The following is a 20500-nucleotide window of genomic DNA, read 5'->3' on the forward strand; positions in this document are numbered from 1 at the left end:
AAAAATCTAATCCTTCCAAGCCTACATAAATACCAGTAGCATTGTTTTTAGCTTAATGTTACCTAAGTCTTAGAAGTGTTTTTCCCGGATACTTAAACCTCCTGGTTCACAAGATAACATCCTAATACTGGAATGAGTGAAATAAACAGGTTTTTTGATAGAACTATTTTTATTGCAAAGGAATAAAACATGATTTGAAAAAACACGAGAAAATGTTATAACTATAATTCTTCATACAACATTGTTCTCCAGAAACAGATATATACAGTACTTCACTTTTTAATAACAACTAAAAAACAAAACAAAAAACTCCCCTCGCAGTTGCATAGAACTAGCGCTATGTCAGGAAATAATTGATCTTTCTTAAACATGATTAGATCTGTGATTTACATGGTTATGTAAAACATAAACATTGTTTCCCTTACATCAAAACTGTATTCTTAGTTTAATTTTACCAACTTTAAATGACGTGTAAGATATTGAAGGCTTAGCAAAAGGCTTCAATAGTTTAAATTTCTTTTTTAATATCCACTATATTGTTAGAACCCATAAAGTTTATGTGACTTGATATTTAAAAAAAATTAAAACCAGTATAAAACAAATGTCACTCTAACATTTTGTTTGCATTCATTTTGCTGGGTTTGCATAAGAATCTGACAGATCTCTTTGGTAGTTCCCTTATTTTTAGGCTTTAAAATTTATATAAAAATTCCTTATACAAGTGAGTGCTAAATATACTTAAGAATAAATACAAATACTCTACACATAAATTAAATGTGCTGCAATTACTAATTCATGGTGAGACCTACAGGTTACATTACAACACATTGGTAAATTACACATAAAATTATTGTTTTTCCAGTAAGTTCAGTAAGATATACTAGAGATTTTTAGATGGCCATGTTATTCCCCACTCCTTTTAAAATGGCTATTTTTGTATTAAATAAACTAGTCTGACACAAAAAGCTTCAAAAGGAGCTACAATGAGGTTACCATTAAACTGCGCTCTTGAACCAATACTAAGTGTTCAGTAGTGTTCAGAGGAGTGGGTTAGAAACCACTGCCAATGGTTGTACTTTCATCATGTGAAGTTACTCCAGTGAAATTGCTCTGTCATCTGATAAATATGTGGGATTCCCACTGAAGTCAATGGGAATTTTTGGTTTCAGAGTAGCAGCCATGTTAGTCTGTATCTGCAAAAAGAACAGGAGTACTTGTGGCACCTTAGAGACTAACAAATTTATTTGAGCATAAGCTTTCATGGGCTACAGCCCTCTTCAACGGATGCAATGGGAATTTTGCCACTGACCTCAATGGGGCCAGGTTTTTACGCCTGGAGTAAGAAAACACAAGAATGTAAAACGGTCCAATCTGGAGGAGTCCCATAAAAATAACAATCTCTTCTTCCCCTGAGAATGTCTCATGGTTTTTGGAGACTGTGTACACACCCAAATCCAAGAAGAAAATTCTCTTCCATCCTGCATAAAAACAATTTAATCATGCCTTTGTGGGTGAAACCAACCTGCTTTATAGCTATATTACTAATATATGTTACTACCCTGTACATCTGTAATATGTTGAACCAAACAATGATATAACACAGTTGGCACAGTTATTCCCCCACACAGCATATTTGGCTGTACAGATGACCCATATAATATTTGGCCAATATTGATCTACAATCAATGCTCAAACTGGGGAACTATTGTGGAGTTGCAGCACAAGTCTGAACTGTGAAGCAGGATGTAGGGGTATGGACAGAGATGAAAGTAAGCCGGTCTGGTCCGGTCCGGCGTACCAGTAAGAACACAGCCAACCGTACCATCAGATCCCTGGGCTGGTCCCAGGGCTGGAGTAGTGGGCAGGCCCGGATCTCCCCCACTTGGCACTGGGGAAGTGGCTAAACAGCAGACTGTTTAGTAGTAGTGTAGTCACCACTAAGAGAAGTGATTTGACAGGGACTATAGAGACATCCTGTGGAAGGTGGGAAGCACAGAGTGCGGCACAGCCGAAGGGCTGTATCACGAAGAGGACACCGCGGTCCTGGGCATGACATGGTTCCTTGAAGCAGAAGTGATGGTGGAGAGATGCCACCAGAAGAGGGCCCACTGGCTAAAAGAGCTGATCCCCAGGATAGCCAGCAGGGGGTGCCACAGAGGTGAGTCGCACCCTGTCACACGGGGGACGGGGGGGAGAAAGAGGCACTCCCTGGATCCATTCAGTGAGGAGACATCTTGTTGTTGAGCGGGTGTATTTTTCATGAAAGATTAGATCTTTGTTCTGTAAAGCCAGCCAGCTTTACAACTGATTGAGCTTTGGGGGGAAAACCCACTTTATTAGACAGAAAGGGTAACTACTTATAAGTGTAGGCCCTAGTTAGTGTTTTATGATTTTGTTTGTATTGTAACAATTTGTTTTCATCATTTTCTCTTATTTCTAACAGAATCTCTATTCTTTCTTAAATAAACTTTCTTTTGTATCTGTACAAGTGCTGTGTGTTATACAAGAGTGGTGGTTTAAGGTAAACTGGGGTAACACTGTTCCTTTGTGAGCAGAAGATCTGGGCTTTCTGTGAGTAGCCAGTGTCAGGGGTTGGCTATCATAGGGGAATGCTTCAAGGAAACTGGGGGAGGGGGCACCTCAACCTGCAAGGCAAAGACAGAGCTGACATAGCCCAGAGGAGAGTGCTTGAGTGGCTGAGAGGCTGGTGGTGTTAGGTAGCTAACACCCAGTTACCACAGACCAGACTCCCTCCAGCTAGAAACAGGGGTAACAAGGTGACTCACAATCTTGTTACCCTGAGAACTGTCACACCCTGAAAGGAGAGTCATTTTTGAAGTTTGGCAGGAGGGCTGTACTCACCTAACCAAGCAGAGGGAAACTGTGGTAGTAGCTACCCGGTACAATGATAAATAGGTAAATTACTGCTCGCAGAGGGAGTCAAATATTAAACAACATAGATTTTAAGAGTGGTCTTTCAAAAGACAGAGAAAAGAAATATTATAACACCGTTCTTCAGTTGTACTAAGAGGTACTGACTAAGAATCTGTATGAAGATTCAAAATGCTGTGTAAGGACAAAGTGGAGAGACCAACTGGTTTGATATGGTCACTGGAATGTGACAGGGATGCACCTTAACACCTCTCCTCTTCTGCACTGTGATGGATTATGTGGTATGAAAAGCAACATCAAGGGACGATACAGGAATTATATGGAGTAGAGGAAAACTTCAAGGTCTCAACTTTGCAGATGACATTGCTCCATTGGACATAAAAGATGATACTACATAAAAGACCACTATCAACATCAAATGCGAGGCCACCAAAGTAGGATTAAGAATAAGCCAACAGAAAATGAAAGTAATCGAAAGACAAGTCGGTAATGATAGTGCCTAAGTGATCAACAGTGAAGAATACGGCATGGTTAATGAGTTTTTCTGTATCTTGGAAGTACAATTAGTTCCAGTGGCCGACCCCATAAAGAGGTGAAAGCAAGAACCAGGAAGACAAATGGAGCCTTTTTTGAGACTGGCAAATATCTGGAGAAAAAAGGAGACTGATACAAGAACCAAGATAAAGTTATACAATGCCATTGTGATACCCACATTATTATATGCTTCTGAAATTTAGCAAATGCTAGGAACCCACAACAGAAGACTTAATGCATTCCAGCAGAGAGGCTTGTGACGAATACTTTGTTTCCACTGGTGGGATAAAGTAACAGTTGCTGATCTGTTACAAAGGACCTGCCAGCAGGCCGCAGAGAGAATGATTTGAGATAGAAGGTTGAAGTAGTTTGCACATGTAGTGCCCTGTTTTGTGGTTAGAATAGAGCTCTAGATTTTTTTTTAATCAGTTCTATCTTTTCTTCAAAATAAAAAATTTCTCTTTCTGCATATCACTAACAAGATGAGAGGAATTCCTTGACATTCATTACTAAGACATTGATCCTAAAAACACGTATGGATATGTGTGGCTCATTGACCTCAAAGAGACTATTCACATACATATAATTAAGAATGTGTTTCTTGTAGGACTGGGTTGTAGGGGGCTGATCCTGCACTTTTTACTTAATGTCAATGGGGACTTTGCTGGTGAAATGACTCAGCTAGTTATTCTCAGTTTATAGTTTCCAGGTCAGAGCTTTAACCTTCAGCACCATTAACAAAATACTGTAGGAGTCATGGAGACCAGTGGATTTAGCAGGATTTAGAAGGTGTTCAGAAGAATTAGGTGTCTTGTTAAGTGCTTTGTAGCATCCATGCTATGAATTTAGCTTTTAATCTCTTTCTCCAGTTTTTAAAAATAGAAGAATGCAAATTATGTCCTTTATAATCTGGTCTCAGTCCTTCAGGAATATAAGCTCTGCCTTGTGTAAGGGGCAAGCACCATGAGATGGATTCCATACTTTTTTAAAATGATACCATAAACGCAGATTATTAATCTTCAGCATTATAACATTACTCCAGGTTCTAGAATAAACCATGAGGGATAAAACTCATGTTTAAGTGATAAATGTCCTTGATAACTAGCAGTAGTGGCAAACAGAAATTAAGAAATATATCTGCAAGGTCAATGGTTTGTTTGAATTGAATCTCTTAAATGTTTTTCTAGTGGGCAAGAGACCCTCATACTAATATTATGGTGTGAAAGGCATGGATTAAATATGAAAAATGCTAAAACAATGACAAGTAGAACACTTTATTGTATTAGGCTTATATTTACAAAATACTATGCTATACTACTGTACAGTATACACATCAAACATTTTATGAAGACTGTCTCCAAGTTTACATGTACCTATTCATATAAGTGCTTTTTACATTGTGTTTGTGGTTTGAATTCTAACTTTCTCATTTCTCGACTATGCTATTTAAAGAAGGGGAAAAATTAGCAGGCCAAACTGATTTTTTTTTAAATATCCACTATGTTTTCTACAACATATGCCCAATTTAGATTTAGAAAATCAAAAAGAAGAATTGTGTAGAAACTACCAGCCCATTGCTGCGGCTCACATAAGTAAATTGTTGTATAAGAGAAGACATTTATAATAAATTATTAGATGTATGATCAATGATGTGCTGCCAATACTTTTTTAAAAGGGCTTTCACAAAAATGTCCCCTTTAGACTGTGTCCCGAGGTGCTTGTATTGCAGACAAGAAGGCGTGAGGGAGTGGAAAATACATGTATCTGTTTTCCCATTTAAACAAAAATGCTTTCTCATAACCAAGTTTATGCAACTTGCATAATTTGAAAAATAAGGGTGGAGAGGTGAAGACATAGTCCTCCCTGGGGAAATGTCTTTAAAATCCCTGACACTTACTAAAATCACTTCAAAGGCCAACTCTCCACCCACAAAAGAAGCCTCTTCGGAAGTATTTTTGAACCCATGTTCAGAAATGGGGTGAGCTTCATCTGATAGGGTAATCGCCCCACCTGCAATTTGTTTGCAGAGTTTTAACAGGGGCCTCTTTAACTAAAATGAATGGAAACCAGTCCACCTTTCTTGGCTTGTATTACAAACTAGCATATAATGTATATCTGGCACATCTAAAGACGTTCAGTCAATATAGGAAGCATACCAAAAGCATACATTTTCATAGGTATCTGTTCCTTTCATAACAAAGTAGGACCTTTGGTTGGTCTGCTGTTCGAAAGAAGCGGCTGACTCCCCATTTCCTTGGTTTTCTGTCCTGTTTGAGGCGAGAACAGTGCTGGAGCAGAGAGATGATGAGCAGCCCCCTTTTGCTGATGGAAGTGGTTAATATAGCTAGCAATCAGTAGAGTGATCTCAAGAATCTGTAACAAGAAACACACTATAATCTGTATCTGGAAAAATATAACTTGTGTTTTGACCTTGAAGAAATAGCTAAGTTTTTAGTGAGCGATTGACATTATATTTTTATATAAGTTCTTATATTTAATCAAAGAAATTATAGATGGGAAAAATACCTGTTAGGGTTATGGTTATCTTGCCTATCTCTCTGCCAATGCAGGATTACTCCCTAGAGTAAGTACATGGAGTGTTTTGTCCTGCACAATTTTAAATTATTCAAGCAACTCAGTTTCCATCACTTCTTCAGGAGAAAGTTCTACACACCAATACATGTCTCTTAGGGAATAATTTTACTACATGCAGCCTAACTTTTCCTATGCAGTGTTGTATGTCTCCTGCACAAGTGTTAAAGATGCAGTCCAAATGGGCTGACACCCAGGTGGCTGTGTTTTTTTCCGCCAAAGATCTGGGAGGCTGTGCACCATGCCTTCTCCATGGAACCGCCAAAAAATTCCTCTTTAAAGGGATGATTTGATAGAAAATCACTATTTCTTGAACTGTTTGACATACACGTGTGAATATTTCTATGAAGAGACACAATTTTTAACTGAAGTTATATGCAGGAAACTATGATCCTACTGGTAGGTTGTTCTGGCTTATAGAAACTAAAGTTTCACTCCTTAGTCATAGCTGAAATTCTGCTTTTATTTGTTTTGTTCAGGCTGGTAGGCAATATTAGCAGTGAGAGAGAGTCTAGACTAATATTAGCAAAAGAGTTCCTTAGTCCTAGAATTTTGGAGAAGTGTATAACCTTTTGGAAGGCCATCATAAAATAGAGACATTGCTTTAATGGAGACCCAAACATTTTTTTTTAAATTGCAGCTACACTGATTTTTAGGCACTGTATATACTTCCTGTCTTTTATCTCCCTAATTGTCCTTGTCTGTAAAGTCTGGAACTCTGGGGAAAGGGTCATTAAAACAAAAAAACTGACTTTTATGTTTTTAATTGCTTCCCCCTCTAAATTCATTATGCAAAAGCTAATAACCGGAGGATGTTTTGAACAGCAGGTGCTGCACAGCAGGTGCATATACACAAGGGTACTTAAGTACAAAGAGGCAACAAACACTGGAAATGATTTCGGCTACTGTACCAACCTTTGGTTTTGCCATGGCAAAAAGGAGTTTTTCGTTTGGCTTGTCTTTTGACTGAGCATTGTTAACTACCAGCATAAAGTCATCTTGGTAGCCTCCAAAGGTCATCAGACTTTTGTGTACATATGTAACTATTAATTGCTTTAAAGAAAGAAGAAAGGAAAAAACAGTTTCATGTATACAGAAAAATACAGGGAAAAAGACTACAGTGAATACTTCTTCAAACATAATTACTCATCTGATTTCAAAACACTGTTTTCAGCCCCTGTTGTAGAATTTTGAATCTAATTGCAAATTATGTGCCTGTTTCTCTCAGGCCTTCATTGTGAGAGACTTCTGCTTTCATGAGTGGCCCTGTTTCTAATTAATGTAATATATATTTAGTTTAATGGTTAAAATTTTTGAGTTTGGACTCAGACACACAACTTACATTACAAATGAAAGGCCCAATCCGACTCCCATAGAAGTCAATGTTAAGAGTCCCATTGGGAATTGGATCAGGCTCTAAAGAAGTTGAATCTCAGGGCCCAAACTTTCAAAAAGGATTTCAATATAATCTTTGTCAGGGCTGGTGCAAGGAAGTTTCGCGCCCTAGGCGAAACTTCCAACTTGCGCCCCCCCATCCCGCCCTGCGGCAGCTCCCCACCCTGAGGCGCCCCCCCCCACGGCAGCTCCCCCCCGGGGAGCCATGCAGCAGCTCCCCACCCCAGCTCACCTCTGCTCCGCCTCCTCCCCGAGCACGCCGCCCCTGCTCTAATTCTCCTCCCCTCCCAGGCTTGCGATGTCAAACAGCTGATTGGTGCTGCAAGCCTGAGAGGCGGGAGAAGTGGAGCGGTGACTGCGTGGTCGGGGAGGGGGCGTAGGAACACTGTAAAAAAAAATTGGGGGCACCGCTTTTTGGTGCCCCCAAATCTTGGTGCCCTAGGCAACTGCCTAGTTTGCCTTAATGGTAGCACCGGCCCTGATCTATGTGTGTACAAGTGATATATACCACATTAGCAAAACTATTTGTGCTCACAAATGGGGATAAAATTGGTGGTTTGTTCACAGTACTAGTAGTGCACAAAACCTTCTGCATGGAGAGAAGCAGCACACTTTGAATTTTTGTCCTGTATTATTCAACACACAACTCTGGACATGTAGCTTTTGAGTCACTGCCATTTGTTGTGCTGATTCATACCTAATATTATATCAATCAATATGGATAGTGTTTCAATACAGATATGCACATTTTAAATTATCATGAGAAAATATCTGTACAGTAATTATTTTAATCTCCTGGGTACCAAACTCCTTTTTGCCCTTGTTTTTTGACTAGCAAAATTGTAAAAGACAGGCTTACCCTAACTTTTTCCCCATTACATTTTGTGTTAGGTTTGCCTGAATTTTCCAGGAAGAGGTCAGAACCTCAGTGAGACTGCCCTCAGCTGCACCTGCTCAGTGCTCCTAATACCCTACTGAGCCAGCCAGGCTGCCTGACGGACCATCCTGCCTGATTGGCTGAGGAATCCTGCAGGCTGGTTCTGAAATCTAGCAGCAGTAGCTCACAGGCTGCTCAATGCCCACACCCACAGACTGTCTCCCCATTCTTGTCTCTCCAAGCCCTGCTCCTGCTCTGCTCCTCCACAGCTCCAGCCCAAAGCTGGGTACAGGACAGGTTCTGTTCCCATCCTGTTCCAGCCTCACTCCTGTCTCAGAAGAGAAGGTTATTCACCTTGTGAAGTAACTGAGGTTCTTTGAGAGGGTTGACCCTGTTGGTACTCCACTTTAGGTGTGTCATGTGCCCTCACTTGCAATTGGAAATTTATAGTAGCAATGCCTGGTTGGGTCATGCAAGTGCCGTTGCTGTCTCGTGCCGCCTCAGTTCCTTCTCTACCACAGAAAATCTAGCATGAAACTCCAAAGCAAAGGGGAGGAGAGAGGGTAATGAAGCACCCATAGGGACAACCATCTCAAAGAACCTCAGTTACTGCATGGGATGAGTAACCTTCTCTTCTTCTTTGAGGAGTGTCTCTGTGGGCACTCCATTTTAGGTGACTGTTGAGCAGTGCCCCTCAGTGGAAGGGAGGGGCTTTGGAGTTGTGTTCATGATTGACCGTGAGTCCAAATAGAATGACTGTTGATGTAGCCAATAGGCAGACCATGAGCCAAATCCAGCCCGCCAGATGCTTTAGAACAGACCCTGAAATCTTTTCATTTACTTATTATCATTATTGTTAGGTTTTTTTATTATTATTTTCTCTGGAGGCTGGACCTTGACGATATCTTTAGCCAAGAAATTTGGATCTTAACAAAAAATAATTGATTCTAATTGACTACCCCTGCTCTATAGCATAGTGCTTTGTGAATGTGTGGGCAGATGCCCAAGTTGCTGCTCTGCAAATGTCCATAATGGAGACATTATTGAGAAAGGCTATGGATGTTGAAAGTGCTCTGGTAGAGTGTGTGCGGGCTCCCAATGGGGCTTGTAACTGACGTTTTTGATAACACAAGTGGATGCATCCTGATATCCATTTGGATATTCTCTGTTTTGAGATGATGGCTGTATCTTGTATCTTGACAGAGATTGTGGAGAGTCCAGTTTTTTAGTTCTAATATGTAATCCAATACTCTTGGTAAAGGAGAGGATGTTGGTATGATTTGTTTGCTCTGGCACCATATGCTGAACCCTTTCCATTTAGGAGTATATGTCTTTCTTGTATTTGATCTATGGCTGTTCAATAAGAGGTCTTTTACTTCCTCCGAGCAGGTTGTTTCATTTTCTCTCAGCCATGGAGTAGCCATACCTTGAGGTTGGGTTGGTGGATGTGTCCACATCTTGGGAGAAGAGCTGAGGTATTAGAGGAAGATTTTGAGGTGGGCATGCCACTATCTTTAATAGGTAAGGGAACCATGTTTGCCTGGGCCATGTAGGTACTATTAGGATGACTTCTGATTTGTCCCTCCTGATCTTATGTATGACCTGGTTAGGAGTGGGGTCGGAGGAAATGCTACTCCTGGGGGAATTCTGCGCCACTGCACATGCGCAGAATTTATTTCCTGCAGATTTCTTTGCTTCTCCGCAGAAAAATGACTTTCTGATGGGGAAGCAAAGGGAAGCCGCAAGAGCGGTCATTTGACCCTTTCCAGCAGTATGTTTTGAGTGCCCAGGGCAGCTGGCAGAGAGGTAAATCACTGTGGGCCAGGGAGCAGGACTGGGGAAGACCCAGCTTGTGGCTCCTTCCCTGCGCCAGGCTCAGCTGCTCGTCCCAGCTGGGCTGGGGAGGACGGGACTTCCTCTTCCCCTGCACGGCATCCAGGGCCATGTCAGATCCACCTCCAGATTGTAGGAAGCTCTGCAAACTCTACACTCCCCCCCCCCCCCGCCCCGCCGCTTCCTGCATCCATCGCTCCTCAGCTGCAGGCGGAGGGATCCCTGTACAGGGAGCTGCTCCCCCATCTACCCAACCCCCGTGCATCCAGACCCCCTCATACCCAGACATCTGGACCCCCCACACCCAGATTTTCTGGCTGAGCTCTATCCCCACTACAGCTAGACACCCCTCCACACTGAGCCCCATCCACCTTCACCTGGACCCCCCTGTAGAGTCCCATTACCATTACACCCAGAACCCACAACAAGCCCCTGTGCATCCAGATCTCCCCCGCACCCAGATCCCCCACTGAACTGCCCGCACCCAGATTGACCCACCCAGAACCCTCTCAACCCACAAATGTCGAAGGTTGGGTTGGGATTTGTTGTTATCTGGTTTGTCTTTGCCTGTGTGGCTGTGTGTATGGTGGTGACCTGAATCTCTGCATATAATACCTGCCCTGTTTCTTATTTGCTGGTGTATAGCTGTCCATGGATTTTAGTGTTGCCCTTGAATCTTTCAGGATACGAAGGGACTCATCTGTTTTGGCTGCAAATAGTTTTGTGTCTTCAAAGGACAGGTCCTTGACCTTTACCTGCACCTCTCTCCGGAACCCCAAGAGAGGGAACCATGATGCATGGCTCATGACCACCAATGTTGCAATGGAGCCTGCTGCCATATCTGCGGAGTCAAGTGAGGCCTGCAGTGCTGTCCTGGCAATAAGATTACTGAAGGTCATGTTGGCCTTGAATTGCTCCTTATTGATAGCTTACCAGAAAACAAAAAATTCTGACATTTTGGAAAATATTGTGTGTATTTTGATAGCAAGGCTTCATAATTAGCTGTTCGAAACTGCAACGTTGCAGATGACTATGCCCTGCGACTGAAGAGGTCTAGCCTCTTCCATTCCTTGTCATAAGGGGTTGTTCTGGTATGGTGTTGCATTCCCCTCTCATTTACTGCATTCACCACTACAGAGTTTGGTGTGGGGTGTGTAAACAAGAACTCCATTGCTTTAGATGGTACATAGTATTTTTTCAGATCTTTTCCATGATGGAGGTGCTATTGCTGAGGTCTGCCAGATAGTTTTTGGCAGGCTCCATGATAGCACTCCTGATTAACGATGCTATCTTTGCCAAGGTAGATGTCTGAAACAGATCCAGTAATTTAAGCTGCGATTCAGGTACCTCCTCTAAGGATATATCCAGGGACTCTGCCACCCTTTTGAAGAGCTCGTGGAATTGCTTAAAGTCGTCCCTTATGGTGGGGGATTGAGGCATTATAGTTTCGTCCGGTGATGAAGATGACAGGTTCGTCAGTGGTAAGGCTTCCTGGTCTGAAGTTTCCTCATTCATCTCCTCCTTGGTTTCTGAGGGTCCTAGTATGGGTGATGATGGAGAACGTGGCGCTCTCAATCTTGGTGGGCTTGTAATATAGTGCCCTGTATGCTGCCCAGGGGTCCCAGTAGTGCTAATCTGATGGGAATGTCATGGAAGGTGGGACCCATGGGTGCCCGTACCAGCTAGTTGCCTCTGAAGATGAGTGGTGTCCTGTTTGGTGGGACAATTCTGTTATGGGTGAGGAGTGATGAGGTGCATATATTTTCCTTTCATCCTCCTCCTCACTGGAGAGAGGGGGAGCAGAGCTAGGTGGAGTGGTCAGGTGGCTCAGTACCAATCAAATTGGAGTGCTATTGGTACCAAGGAGCGGGGATTCTGGTGTTGAAGAGACCAGTAGGTCTGTGTGTCTTAAGAATATTGCTGCAATACGAGGAATGGTGGTACTTATGTCGGTGTTGCTGGTGGCACTGATATGTGAATTGTAGCCATCGGTGCCGAGGGTCTTGTGCTATCTAGTGTAGGTACCGCAGATGGTGCCAATGTGTTGCTTGGTACCAAGTGTCTCTTCATCTCCATCAGTACCAAGGCAGAGGGTTTTACTTTGCCCTTTGAGCCTCTGGCAGAGCTTGCCTGCTTAGTGTCTTTTGCTCTCTGGGTATTCGTGGTACTGGATGGTCCTGGTGTCTTGGAGTCTGACGTACCGGGCGCCGTCGGTACCAATGTGGTCTCGGCAGTAGGGGAGTGCTTTTTCTTAGCTGATTCCCACGGAGGTGAAGTCTGAGCCCATTTTTTTGTAGCCTTCCTGGGAAAATGCTCTTTAGTAGGAGCTATTGTGGCAGAACCTTTATCAAAGGCTGCCAATGGCAAAGGGAGTCCTTGACTTGGGATCTGAGGCTGGTTGCAGAGATTCTTCCATCATAAGTAGCATAAGTTATAGATCCTTCGCTTTCCTTGTTCTGGCCTTTAGATTATGGCAATGCGAGCACTTCTGAGGTATGTCTCACCAAGACAGCAGGATACACTGTGCATGTCCGTCAGAAATAGGGATTGACAACCTGCATGTCAGACAGCATTTGAATCCCGGAGAGCTGGGCATGCCAGAGAGTCTTCTGTCCCAGAATGAGAGGGGGAACAGTAAAACTATAGAAAACTTAAACTTATTGTCCTAATAAGGGAGATAAGGATAGAATATTTTTTAAAAAATAAAATAAGTAGGAAGGGTGAGAATAAATAACTTCCTAATTGCTAACTTAAGCTTTACCTATAAAGGTATTTTATACTAAAAAAAAGTAAGAAGCGCTGCTAAGTGCTCCGACTCAAGCCAAAGGCGGTAGAGAAGGAACTGAGGGATGCTTGGTCGTGCAGCACTATGTAACCTCCCGAAGGGGCACAAGAGGCACCGGTGTATGCGCGATCCAACCAGGCACTGCTATTACAAATCTCCGATTGCAAGAGCAGGGCGCATGGAAACCTGAAGTGGAGCACCCACAGGGACATTCCTCAAAGAAGAACCAGCCTTGCTCCTGCTTTCCCTGACTCCTGGTAATCCAGCTCCGACCCTCGGCTCTGACTCTTGACTCCACCTCAACCCTTGACTCTGGCATTCGGACTCTGACTTCGGTCCCGACTATTGGATCTGATTCCTGACTTTGACTCTGTCTCAACTCTTGGCTTTGGTGTTCGAACTCCAATCAGTAGGCCTCACTCCCTAGTCCCACTCTGACCCCTAGGCCTGACTGCCTATGACCTGGTCCACTGACAGAGGCCAACCTTACGGGCTGAGAAACACAGTTGTATGTTAAGAAAGACTGAGCTGGATCAGAACTTAAATTGAAGACCTTCATGGAGTGAGAAGGGTGTTGATGGAACACCATGCTGCAGCCTCTATTTCCTCTCAATCTGCTTGATTGCTCTTCTCCCTCCTCTTTTCATCTTTTAATATTTATTACATTTGTCTAATTCCTCTATACCAGGGGTTTGCAAACTTCATTGAACCATGACCCCCTTTTGACAACAAATTAGTTCACGACCCCAAGAAGGGGGGGACTGAAGCCTGAGCTGCCCAAGCCCCAGTGCCCTGCAGGGGGCCTGCAACCTGAGGGCTGAAGCCCTCAGACTTTGGCTTCAGCCTTGGGCAGTTGGGCTTGGGCTTCAGCCCCAGCCCCAGAAAGTCTAAGCCAGCACTGGTGACCCCATTCAAAGGGGGTCGCAATCCCCTTTGGGGTCCTGACCCACAGTTGAGAACTGCTGCTCTGTACCTATCTTTAAATACAAAGGCAGGTTTTGAGCAAAAGTATACATTTTTGTTATGTTAGAGATTTTAATTAATCAAGGAAATTCAGTGTTAACATTCTGATAGCAACATTTAATTCTACCCCCTTGGAAAGTTGAATTAAAACAGGGAGCCTCTCAGGTACACAAGATTAACACCAGTGCCACTCCATTGATTTCAGTGGAGTTACTACTGCTTTACACCACTGTAAGTGAGAAAAGAATCAAGTCTTTAATTACATGACTAAACAACACAGGGCAATATGACATACTATTCAACAAATATAGTGGGAATATTCATATTATGTAACTGTAAATGCATTTATGTATCACTTTCCATTAGTGCATATTGTCTTATGAGTGATCATTTAAATGAAAGCCTCAAGTAGGAAGAGTTCAGGTTGTTGTAGGAATCTTATCTATGAATTTCCTTTTATCATTTAATTTACTAGTTTGATATATAAAATGTTTCCCTGAGAAAGATGATAAATACCAAGCAAAGTAATCAAGAGGTACTTCCACCATCAGTACTAATATAACCATGGCAGTAACTTTAAAACATTTTATAGTAACAAACTTACGCTTTAAGAGACAAACTACGCATCTAAGTATACAGGACCAATTTCAGCCCTGGTGTAATTTCATTTAAATCAGTGGCAATACATCAAGAATGAATTTGGCCAATATATTCATTATTAAAATATATTTAAATTTAAACTAAAACTGTTTTTTTCTTTTACCAGAAAGCTGTATTCTAGAATGCTTATGCCATCTTCATGTACAACAAGCCATACGTAGGAACTCTCAAGTGTGGATGTTGTTAGAGGCTACAAAAAGAGAAACAGCATTCCATTACACATTATAAATGGAGCTAGCTTTAAATAGTAACTTAATTAAAAGACTCAGACATTTTAAAATTTGTCAGATATCACACCAAAATATAAGGGAGCAGAAGTGCTGCAAAGAAGTTAGGGTATATATTTTAGGATTATTTGAAGGGAAATAAAAACCGAAAATTACCTCACAGCTTATTTACCAGACCTGTGTTGTGATTTGTGTCCCCAAGGGTGAAGCATGACATGAACATTTATTTAGGTTATTGATTTTTAGGGTTTTTATTGCTGCAGAACTTCAGACTCAATTTCTTTATTATTCACGTCTCAATCAATACTGTCTTCTTTAGTAACAAAGTTGTGGGATGTTTAACAGTGATTTAGATGTCAGCAAGGGAGAATCTGCTTGAAATATATTCTGCACATTTATTCTCTATTAATGCTTCTAAGGACAAAAACCCAACTCCCATTTAAGTCTTTAATAGGAGTTGAATCAGACCCAAAAAGTATTAATTTAAAAAGGCTGCTTCAAAACAAGGAAAAAGATAGTGAGAGGATGCTGTGTGGAATGATATTAGAATGCAGGGGAGACATGGGCTAGAAATTATTAGGATTTACTTATTAAGATTATTAAAATTCATCAGTGTATTACTTAATCCAAGCAGTAACCGTTTGTTTGAAAAGTGTGAATTGGGAGTGCTTTGTTCCAGGTGGGCCTTGAGTGGTTGATTAGAGGGAAGTCAGTGTTTGGTACTGTAGGCACAGCATGCTGAAGAATCAGAGAGGGCAGTGCAGAACGGGGAAGAATATTGGCAGCACGTGACCTCCAGAAGAAGAAAGAGGAGAACCCATGTACCCCCAATGCAGATAGCGGTAAGAAATCGTTTTCAGGGTCTCTGCACAGGTACTACGGCGGAGAATGGTTTGGAAGAGTCATCTGAGAGAAGGGATCAGAAGGAGACCCCATCGACCGGAAGGCATAAGATGCACTGTCCTAGGGATGCGGGTTCCATGACCATTACTCCCAAGAGGAGGAAACGGGTGGTGGTGGTCAGGGACTCCCTCCTAAGGGGGACAGAGTCATCCATCTGCCGTCCACACCAGGAAACTCTAAGTGTGCTGCTTGCCTGGAGCTAGAACTCAGGATGTGACGGAGTGTCTGCCGAGACTAATCAAGCCCTCAGACTGCTACCCCTTCCTACTTCTCCACGTGGGGACCAATGATACTGCCGAGAATGATCTTGAGCAGGTCACTGCAGATTATGTGGCTCTGGGAAGAAGGATAAAGGAGTTTGAGGTGCAATTCATGTTCTCGTCCATTCTCTGTTGAATGAAAAGGCCCAGGTAGGTACCATCGAATTGTGGAGATAAATGGATGGTTGCACAGGTGGTGTTGGAGAGCGGGCTTTGTATTCTTCGACCACGGGATGTTGTTCCAGGAAGAAGAATTGCTAAGAAGAGATGGGATCCACCTAACGAGGAGAGGGAAGAGCAAAGAGCATCTTTGCAGGCAGGCTTGCTAACCTAGTGAGGAGGGCTTTAAACTAGGTTCACCGGGGGATGGAGATCTAAGCTCTGAGGTAAGTGGAGAAGTGGGATACTGGGAGGAAACACAAGGCAGAGGGTGCAGCAGGGGAGGCCTCCTGATTCATACTGAGAAACTAGGGCAATTGGCTAGTTATCTTAGGTGCCTGTACATGAATGCAAGAATCCTTGGAAATAAGCAGGAAGAATTGGAAGTCCTGGCACAATCAAGGAACTATGATATGATTGGAATAACAGAGACTTGGTGGGGTAACTCACATGACTGGAGCACTGTCATGGATGGGTATAAACTGTTCAGGAAGAACAGGTGGGGGAGAAAAGATGGAGGAGTTGCACTGTATGTAAGAGAGAAGTATGATTACTCAGAGCTCCAGTATGAAACTGGAGAAAACCTGTTGAGAGTCTTTGGGTTAAGTTTAGAGGCGAGAGCAACAAGGGTGATGTCGTGGTGGGCATCTGCTATAGACCACCAGAATGGGAGGATGGGGCTTTCTTCAGACAACTGACAGAAGTTTCCAGATCACAGGCCCTGGTTCTCATGGGGGACTTCAATCACCCTGACATCTGCTGGGAGAGCAATACAGCAGTGCACAGACAATCCAGGAAGTTTTTGGAGAGTGTTGGGGATAACTTCCTGGTGCAAGTGCTGGAGGAACCAACTAGGGGCCGTGCTCCTCTTGACCTGCTGCTCACAAACAGGAAAAATTGGTAGGGGAAGTAGAAGTGGGTGGCAACCTGGGTAGCAGTGACCATGAGATGGTCAAGTTCAGGATACTGACAAAAGGAAGAAAGGAGAGCAGCAGAATACGGACCCTGGACTTCAGAAAAGCAGACCTTGATCCCTCATGGAACTGACAGGCAGGATCCCCTGGGAGGCTAATATGACGGGGAAAGGAATCCAGGAGAGCCTGCTTTATTAAGGGCGCAGGAACAAACCATCCGGATGTGCAGAAAGAATAGCAAATATGGCAGGCGACCAGCTTGCTCAACAGAGAAATCTTCAGCGATCTTAAACACAAAAAAGGAAACTTACAAGAAGTGGAAACTTGGACAGATAACTAGGGAGGAGTATAAAAATATTGCTCGAGCATGAAGGCCAAAGCACAATTGGAGTTGCAGCTAGTCAGGGATGTGAAGGGTAACAAGAAGGATTTATACAGGTATGTTAGTAACAAAGTGATCAGGGAAAGTGTGGGACCCTTAATGAATGGGGGAGGCAACCTAGTGACAGATGATGTGGAAAAAGCTGAAGTACTCAATGATTTTTTTGCCTCGGTCTTTATAGACAAGGTCAGCTCCCAGACTGCTGCATTGGACAGTACAGTATGGGGAGGAGGTGAGCAGCCCTCAGTGGTGAAAGAACAGGGTAAGGACTATTTAGAAAAGCTGGACATGCACAAGTCCATGGAGCCGGATCTAATGCATCTGAGGGTGCTGAGGGAGTTGGCTGATGTGACTGCAGAGCCATTGGCCATTACCTTTGAAAACTCGTGGCGATCAGGGGAGGTCCTGGACAATTGGAAAAAGGCAAATATGGTGCTCATCTTTAAAAAAGGGAAGAAGGAAAATCTGGGAAACTACAGACTGATCAGCCTCACCTCAGTGCCTGGAAAAATCATGGAGCAAGTCCTCAAGGAATCCATTTTGAAGCACTTGGAGGAGAGGAAGGTGATCAGGAACAGTCAACATGGATTCACCAAGGGCAAGTCATTCCTGACCAACCTGATTGCCTTCTATGATGAGATAACTGGCTCTGTGGATATGGGGAATGCGGTGGACATGATATACCTTGACTTAAGCATAGCTTTTGATACGGTCTCCCACAGTATTACTGCCAGCAAGTTAAAGACGCATGGACTGGATGAATGGACTATAAGGTGGATAGAAAGCTGGCTAGATCGTCAGGCTCAACAGTTAGTGATCAATGGCTCAATGTCTAGTTGGAAGCTGGTATCAAGCGGAGTGCACCAAGGGTCAGTCCTGGGGCTGGTTTTGTTTAACATCTTCATTAATGATCTGGATGATGGGATGGTTTGCACCCTCAGCAAGTTCGCGGATGACGCTAAGCTGGGGGGAGAGATAAATACCCTGGAAGGTAGGGATAGTGTCCAGAGTGACCTAGACAAATTGGAGGATTGGGACAGAAGAAATCTGATGACGTTCAACAAGGACAAGTGCAGAGTCCTCCACTTAGGACGGAAGAATCCCATGCACTGCTACAGGCTGGGGACTGACTGGCTAAGCAGCAGTTCTGCAGAAAAGGACCTGAGGATTAAAGTGGACAAGAAGCTGTATATCAGTCAACAGTGTGCCCTTGTTGCCAAGAAGGCAAACAGCATATTGGGCTGCACTAGTAGGAACATTGCCAGCAGATGAAGGGAAGTGATTATTCCCCTCTATTTGGCACTAGTGAGGCCACATCTGGAGTAGTGCATCCAGTTTTGGGGCCCCCACTACAGAAAGGATATGGACAAATTGGAGAGAGTCCAGCAGATGGCAACGAAAATGATCATGGGACTGGGGCACATGACTTACGAGGAGAGGCAGAGGGAACTGGGCTTGTTTAGTCTGCAGAAGAGAAGAGTGAGGGGGGATTTGATTGCAGCCTTCAACTACCTGAAGGGGGGTTCCAAAGATGATGGAGCTCGGCTGTTCTGAGTGGTGGCAGATGACAGAACAAGAAGCAATGATCTCAAGTTGCAGTGGGGGAGGTTTAGGTTGGATATTAGGAAACACTATTTCACTAGGAGCGTGGTGAAGCACTGAAATGGGTTGCCTAGGGAGGTGGTGGAATCTTCATCCTTAGAGGTTTTTAAGGCCTGGCTTGACAAAGCCCTGGTTGGTCCTGCTTTGAGCAAGGGGTTGGACTAGATAACCTCCTGAGGTCTCTTCCAACCCTAATCTTCTATGATTCTATTAACAGAGACTCAAGCAACAGAAACATTTCCAGCTCACTTTCAACTTAATTTGTTTTCTTCCTGCATACTACATTCAAACTTAAACCACTCCTCCCCCCCCCCCCCCCGGGAAAACCTAAACCTGGTAAAGTTCCTTACTTTTGCCGCAAACATTTTAGCACCAAAGAATGACCACTTTCTGGCTACTGTGAGATAAATGCGCACACAATCTGCAGCACTGTGCCCCCGGAGAGCCATCCATCTAGTTGATAATCGCTGACGAAGCTGTCTGTTTGAAATGAAACTCATAGTGAGAATGTACTTTTGGATTTTGTTGTTAAAAAAGAACTAGTAAAAACCCAATCAAAAACTTTTTGATTTTGTTAAAATAAGTATTTGATTTATGTGCTATAGGTCTGTCATATCTATCAGATATGCTGTATAGAAAACTCCAAACCAGTCATTAATATCATTTGCGTACAGCAAACCTTAGGTACCTTCTTGTTTCTGGAACACCATGATTAAACTTAAATTATCTAGGCCAGTCCCACCCCCCTTTTAAATAAAAAGTACTAGCAGCACAGGGTGCAAAAGTACAGTTCAGCTTCTGATATACATCTACAGGTACCCATGTGTGAAAGTAGAATTAAAAGGACATCTGTGAGATGAGATGTATAAGCTCCACACTGGAGAGCCAAGAGTTAACAAGCAACTCTAGTCCCACAAGGCCCCATCCAGCTGCACTAGCTGGGCATACTCAAAATGGAGGCAGAGCTCAAAAGGGAGCAGTCCTAGTCATCAGGGTGGACAGAGGAAGGGGTGCAGTTATCTGCTGTTAGCTTCTGCAGAGAGGCCACAGGAGCTCCACACAGCCTGGACCAGACTCCACTGCTGAACTGCCAAATGCCCTGTGAAGACTCGGGATGTTGGGCTGGGACTGGAGTGGTGACTTTGGAGGGGCAAGAGTAGGAAGTAACCCAAGGAGCAGGCTTGGTTGTGTCCACCTTCAGGCCACATGCCCAACCCGCTGGTCGCAGGGTCCTGGATTGAAACCCAATGGAGCAGGGAGCGGCCTGGGTTCCCCTATGGCTGGCCCTGCAGACTCTTGCTGCTGGACGACACAGCTGCAGACTGTCACCACTGGGCTATACTACTGAACCCCCTGACAATCCGCAACAGGAAATACAGAAACTTTTTACCAACAATTTTAAGTATTTTCAGGTACTATATCCTACTCTTCAGTCCCCAGCTATATTTTGGTTTTACAATAATATTTTCCTGTTTTTCAAATCTTTTTCTTTTCCTGTAGCTCTGTTTGCCATGAGAAAACA

General features: G+C 43.3%; 1 protein-coding gene across 4 annotated transcripts in view; it reads right to left on the reverse strand.

Moving 5' to 3' along the window:
- Window positions 1-276: 276 nt before the first annotated feature.
- Window positions 277-20500, reverse strand: part of PLEKHH2 (pleckstrin homology, MyTH4 and FERM domain containing H2) — a 111725-nt gene continuing 91501 nt past the window's right edge. For 3 of the 4 annotated variants that reach the window (XM_054024193.1, XM_054024194.1, XM_054024191.1), the window contains exons 27-30: window positions 19329-19458; window positions 14635-14721; window positions 6934-7071; window positions 277-5799 (exon numbers count right to left, since the gene is read on the reverse strand). In XM_054024193.1, the coding sequence (XP_053880168.1) occupies window positions 5617-5799; window positions 6934-7071; window positions 14635-14721; window positions 19329-19458 (538 nt within the window). In that variant the 3' untranslated portion in view covers window positions 277-5616. The remainder of the gene's footprint in view (window positions 5800-6933; window positions 7072-14634; window positions 14722-19328; window positions 19459-20500) is intronic. The other variant, XM_054024192.1, reaches the window with a different exon arrangement.

This window comes from Malaclemys terrapin, chromosome 3 (genome assembly GCF_027887155.1).
Source record: "Malaclemys terrapin pileata isolate rMalTer1 chromosome 3, rMalTer1.hap1, whole genome shotgun sequence".
Classification (NCBI taxonomy): domain Eukaryota; kingdom Metazoa; phylum Chordata; order Testudines; family Emydidae; genus Malaclemys; species Malaclemys terrapin.